Below are 6,529 nucleotides of genomic sequence, written 5' to 3'. Positions count from 1 at the left end.
GCCTGCACAGAACTCAAATCAACTACTAGCACTACAAGAAAGTATGGAATTTGCAACAATGTTTTAGCAACAACTGAAATATTGCTGGCAAAAATAGATAAATGGCAACAATTCCACAAATTTGTTGCTATAGAATAAACTTTTTTGCAACAAATTTTTATTGTTGGCAAACGTATTAATTTTGTTGCCATATTCTATGGTTCAGAAAATAAAATTTAAATTTTAAAAATATTCTAGCAACAATTATGGTATTGTTGCCGAATTTAATAAATGGCAACAACTGATTTTAGTTGTTGCAAAAAATAGACCTTTTAACATAATAAACTTACAATATAAACAGAATTTGCAACAACAAAATCTTTTTGTTGGCAATACATAATAGTTTGCCAAGAAGGTTCGTGGGTTGTGGGTTGTGGCCTAAAACTTTCCAGTTTTCCGCCAAAATTAAACGCGGCAAACTTTTCTCTTTTTAGTAACTTTTCTTGAATTATTAGCGCACTCTCTAGTAACCAATCTGGCTAGGGTTTTTCTTATCTGCTATTCTTGGATGAGCTCCTTCTCTGCTTTCATCCTCCTTGCTGCGTCGTATTACTGCTGATCGAAAAAGCACCGGTAAGAACCCTATTCAAATTGCTTTACCGATTGCTGGTTCACCGAATAATGAAAATACTGTTTTCAGAAAGAAACTTTGCATAATGTTTTTCTTTTAGCGTTGTCCAATTTCTTATTCTTTTTATGAATGGATCTTTTTTGTCGTTACGTGTAGCATTATGGATCTTTTCTGTTGCCTTCCATATGAATTATGGATCTTTTCTATTGCCTTTCATATGAATGTGAAACAATATTTTCTCGAAGTTAATAGATTATATTGAAGGTCAATAGTTTTACACTTTAAGTTTTAATACTAATTTTGTGAGAAGTTTATCAATCACTTGATGTTATTTCTGGTGTTGGTCTGGTTCATTAGTTTTCTTTATGTCCATTGTCTAATTTTTGGTTCTTGAATATTTTATTCATGTGTATTGCTATTCATCTATGTTGATTATGTCATGGTTGCTGGATATCACAATCGTTCAATAATTTGGCAAGTGATTACTAATCTTCAATAGATATATGTATTCCACGAATGGTTCTACCCTTTCTTTTCTACCCAAAATACTCTGAAAGTTAATTTCAAAAATTTCATCAAAACAGTCAGGTGGAATATTGAAGCCACTATATATGTATCCATTAAAGTGTCCTTCATTTAGTACTAACATCTTGTGAAGTTTTAATCTTAAATTGTAGATTTCTTTATTTGGACTTCAGAATATTTAGTATATTATTTCTCATTCTATCCTTAGCCGAGGGTCTATCGAATCCGACGTAAAATAAATTCTGGATTACTCATCAAAAGCATGGAGTATTTCTAGTTACACTGGTTGTAGTATGAGTGATTTGCAATTGTAGATGCTTTCAACTTTGGAAAAATGTATTGTTTTACTAAGTATTTATATTATTTTATTTTTTGAGAAAAGAAAATTCTTAGCAAATAAGTATTTCATTCCCTTGCACTCTGTTAATTCATGAGAAAGTGTGACAGAGAAAAATTGTCCAACCATAGCTGAATCGAATCACGTTGGTGCTCCTATGCGATTTTTTAAGAAGGGCACATACTCTGTCTAGACATTAACTTCTGTGATTCCCACAATAAACAAGAGTCTCAAAGTAAAAATTTTGTTTGCTTAATATACATAGCTCAAAGTGGAACTTTTGTTTGCCTAATTTTGTCCACTAATATTCATAGCTTATCTGTTCTAAATATTTGGCTTTTCAGTTCAACTCAAAGCCTTATGTTTCTAAGAAATTCTCTAGTCTATTTTTTCCCGATACAGCAAATAATAAAAAATAGAGAGAAAGACAATCATATAGTTTTACATATTTTATTGTAGGTAAGTACATGATAGATAAGAGCTGGATATTCATTAAGAATAGGGCGTTACCTCAATACTTGAATGGTGTAGAACAGTTTTTAAACTTCGCATTTTCTAATTCTAATGTTGGTGTAAGAATTCAATGTTCGTGTATTAAGTGTAACAATGTTCTTTGGAAAACGCGAGAAGAAGTAAAGATGGATTTACTTAGACGGGGAATAGATTCAACATATGATAGGTGAATTTATCATGGTGAGTCGGATTCATCTTCAGATGATGGAACAAATGTTGGTACAGATTCAGATATAGGAAATGATGATGCTTCCACTTTTGAAATGTTGCATGACTTGTATCGTGGTATTCCCACTCATAGTGATGAGTTTGATTAGAACAGTGAGTCTAGTTGCGAAGAGCCGAATACAAAAGCTAAAATTTTCTATAGGTTATTAAACGATGCAAAGCAAAAGTTATATCCTGATTGTGAAAAGTTCTCCAAACTCTCGTTTGTAATACGTCTTTTTCAAATGAAGTGTCTATATGGCTGGAGTAATACCTCATTTGACTCTTTATTGAAACTATTGAGTGATGTTTTACCCAAAGGAAATATGCTCCCGAATTCTATCTATGAAGTTCAAAAGATAATTAAAGGTTTGGGTTTAGATTATGTGAAGATAGATGCATGTGTTAATAATTGCATTTTATATAGAAAGGAATATGCGGATCTTGAGCAATGCCCTAAATATGGTAAGAAAAGATGGATGGTAAGAAAAGGAGAACATGCTGATGAAGAGGTTGCTTCAGAAAATTCGAATAAGAGAAATAAAGGAATTTCTAGAAAAATTCTTAGATACTTTCCTATCATACCAAGATTACAACGATTGTTTATGACAAAACGTACCGCTGAAGATATGAGATGGCACAAAAATAAGAAAGTCGATGATGGAGTTTTACGACATCCAGCTGACTCCTTGGCATGGAAAAAATTTGATGAAAAATATCCAAGTTTTGCTTCAGATCCACATAATGTAAGGCTTGGGCTTGCTTCAGATGGCTTTAATCCTTTTGGTTCAATGAGTAATGCTTATAGTATGTGGCCGGTAGTGTTGATCCTATATAATCTTCCCCCATGGCTATGCATGAAAGAATCAAATCTTTTGTTGTCTTTGCTTATTCCTGGACCAAAAGGCCCTGGTATGGATATTGATGTGTATCTCCACCTCTTGGTAGATGATTTGAAAACCTTATCGGAGAGTGGAATTGAGACTTATGATGCTTTTATGAAACAAAATTTTTTCTTGCGTGCTTCTTTGTTGTGGACAATTAATGACTTTTCAGCTTATGGTATTTTGTCCGGTTGGAGCACTAAAGGTAAATTAGCTTGTCCGGTTTGTCATATACATACTTGTTCCATTTACTTGAAATACGATCGCAAGCAATGCTATATGGGTCATCGTAGGTTCTTGGAAATGAATCATCCCTATCGTCGAAATAAAAGTTCTTTTGATAACACAAAGGAAGAAAGACTTGCACCACAAGCTTTGAGTGGAGATGATGTGCTTGCACAACTTAACACATCCTCACAAATGTTAGTTGACAACAGCACAAGAAAAAGAAAACGAGATGCAATAAGATATGACAATTGGAAGAAAAGAAGTGTATTCTTTGAAATCCCATATTGGAGGACTTTATTGTTGAGACATAATTTGGATGTGATGCATATAGAAAAAAACATCAGTGAAAGTGTGATAGGAACGTTATTAGATATTGAAGGAAAAACAAAGGACACGTTAAAATCTCGATTGGACGTACAAGAGATGAAAATAAAAAAACCCCTCCATCCAATAAAAAGTGGTAATAAGTACATACTTCCTCCAGCAAGCTATACAATGTCTAAAACTGAGAAGATTCAATTTTGTCAGCTCATTAAAGAAGTCAAGTTTCCTGATGCTTATGCTTCTAACATTAGTCGTTGTGTCAATGTTAAGGAAGCAAGAATTTTCGGACTTAAAAGTCATGACCACCATGTTTTTTTCAACGCATTTTTCCACTTATCATCAAAGGGATTTTGCCAAAGGATGCATATGATCCATTAGTTGAACTGTCATTATTGTTTAGCGATTTGTGCGCTAAAGAGTTTTATGTGGAGAAGTTAGATCAACTAGATAAAAGTATACGGGTGACAATTTGTAAATTAGAACGTGTGTTTTCGCCAACGTTCTTTGATGTTATGGTTCATTTGGTAATTCATTTGGAAGTGGAGGCAAAGTTGGATGGTCCCGTTCAATTTCGATGGATGTATTACATTGAAAGGTTGGATTCTTGTTCCTCTAAACTATTCCTTTAGTTGCTCTTCTAGTTAAAATTTGTTGCAAAATTGATCTATTTTTACGTCATAGATTTTTGCGCACCTTGAAAGGTTATGTACGAAATAAAGCTCGCCCGGAAGGATCAACTGCCGAGGGATATCTTGCTGAGGAGTGCATGACATTCTGTTCCAAATATTTGACTGATATGGAGACAAAGCAAAATCGTCCGGATAAAAATTTTGATTCTTCTAATATCGAACCAAATGGCTTATCTGTATTTAATTGTCGTGGTAACCCTTTAGTAGGGGGTGCTTGGATAAACTTGAGCACTCATAAAATCAATCAAGCTCATTTTTATATCCTCCAAAATTGTAAGGAAGTCAGACCTTGAATTGAGTAAGATACCTTTTAGTTAGTTTACATCCTTTTATTTTTATGGAAATCTCAACAACTATGTTTTAATATTATTTGTTTTGATTTTATTAAATGCTCACATTCCATAGGCAACACTTAGAAATATTAAGGAACGAGAATACTAGAAATGTTTTCAAGAGGCACAAGGAGGAATTTCCTTTGTGGTTTGAGAAAAAGGTAAATTATATCATTTGATGCTTGTTTATCTTTATTTAGGATAATTTATAAATTATATTTTTTAACTAATATTAATGTTTGTGAGTTTGTAATTGAAATATTATAGGTGGTACAGTTAAAAGAAAATGGTGATGGCCGAATTACCAGTGGATTACTAGCTTTGGCAAGACGTCCAGATCCTCGTGCTTATTGCCATAATGGATATATCATGAATGGGTTTAGGTTTCGAACAATGAAATCTGAGCTAGGTTTGAAAACTCAAAATAGTGGTGTAGTTGTGAAAAGTGATGAACATACAGGAAATGTTGATTATTATGAAAAGATAAGAAAGATTTTAGAGATCCAATATTTGGATAATAATTCAATCATATTATTCCAGTGTGACTGGTTTGACGTTCCTACTCAAGATCGTAGTCAATGTAGAGGTTATAAAAGGGATGAATATGGATTCATATGTGTAGCTGTGACACGACTCTATTATACAAATGATCCATTCATTTTAGGCTCACAAGCACAATCTGTGTATTATGTTAAACACGATCAAAATGAGAATTGGCATGCTGCGGTAAGAGTAAGACCACGGAATTCGTTTGATTTACCCGAACAAGAAGATGAAACGGAGCCGTATCAACTGATTGATTTGGTTGAAAGAGGAAAAGTAGATCTTCAAACAGAGTCCGACAATGATGTTATTAAAATACAAAGAGAAGACATTGATGGAGTGAGTGTAGATGCACCTTCTCTAAGTAATGAGGAAGAAGTACACTTAGAAGCTTTTGATGAATCTGATCATGAAAATGGAGATGACTTCAGTGCAGATGAAGAATATCTTTCTGATGAGTTTGATGAAATTGAGGATGATGACTGGTTGTAATTTTCAACTAGTCTTTAATATAAGTTTGCCTATTTCAATCGCTTTCTTCACAAAAATATTTCCATCACTTTGCCGAAATGGTTAATTTCTTTTCTATTTTTGTAATTTTTTATAATTTTTGCTTTCAATTGATTTCTTTCTCTCGGTTTCTGAAAATATATTGTCTCTTTCTTAGTATTTTGCTTCTGTCACTTGTACATTCAACTAGTCCAATAATATAATTTTTTTTAATGTGTTACAGCATATCATGATGACGGATGTGCATGTTTCTAATGATGATTAAACTGTTGATGTAATCTCAAACCCACCGCCAGGAAAGTTAATTTATTTGTTAAAATTCTACCCTATAAAATCTCTAGCTTGTATATATTATGTTTACTATACATCTAAATTTTTTCATATATAGCTGAAGATAAAAAGAGAAAAGGAAGAGGGAAGACAACAGGACTTTCAATCCAAAAGAAACGCAAAGATAGTGACAATGAAGAGTTGAAGGTGATTATTCCACCAGATCGAACTGCAGCAGTAGGTCCTGGAGCTAATAATTTTATTAGTGAGCTCTCTGTTAAAGTTATGCATAACGCTAGGCATGATGTCAAGAATTGGAAGGAAGTTCCTGATATAGCAAAAGATACGATTATTGCTCATATGCTGGTAATTCACTCTGTTCCCTTAGAATTTTCTTGTTGGTTTAGTAAACATAAGGAAACTCTCAATGTAAGTATACAAATAAACTATAGTGGTAAGCCAACTTTAGAGAAGCTAACTCTGAAACAGTCCTCGATTCATTGGCAAACAATCACAATTCTATTTAAAGTAAGCTCACTTAAGTTTATTCTGAATTC

General features: G+C 33.1%; 1 protein-coding gene across 1 annotated transcript; it reads left to right on the top strand.

Moving 5' to 3' along the window:
- Positions 1–2,671: 2,671 nt before the first annotated feature.
- LOC109206490 lies at positions 2,672–5,684 on the top strand. The gene is made up of 4 exons (XM_019369314.1): positions 2,672–3,923; positions 3,974–4,223; positions 4,310–4,493; positions 4,917–5,684. Exons 1-4 carry the CDS (start codon positions 2,672–2,674, stop codon positions 5,682–5,684), a joined length of 2,454 nt encoding a protein of 817 aa, XP_019224859.1.
- Positions 5,685–6,529: the final 845 nt, after the last annotated feature.

This window comes from Nicotiana attenuata, unplaced genomic scaffold (assembly GCF_001879085.1).
Source record: "Nicotiana attenuata strain UT unplaced genomic scaffold, NIATTr2, whole genome shotgun sequence".
Classification (NCBI taxonomy): Eukaryota; Viridiplantae; Streptophyta; class Magnoliopsida; order Solanales; family Solanaceae; genus Nicotiana; species Nicotiana attenuata.
Note: the sequence above shows the minus strand (reverse complement) of the source record. Positions and strands in the feature narration are given on the sequence as shown.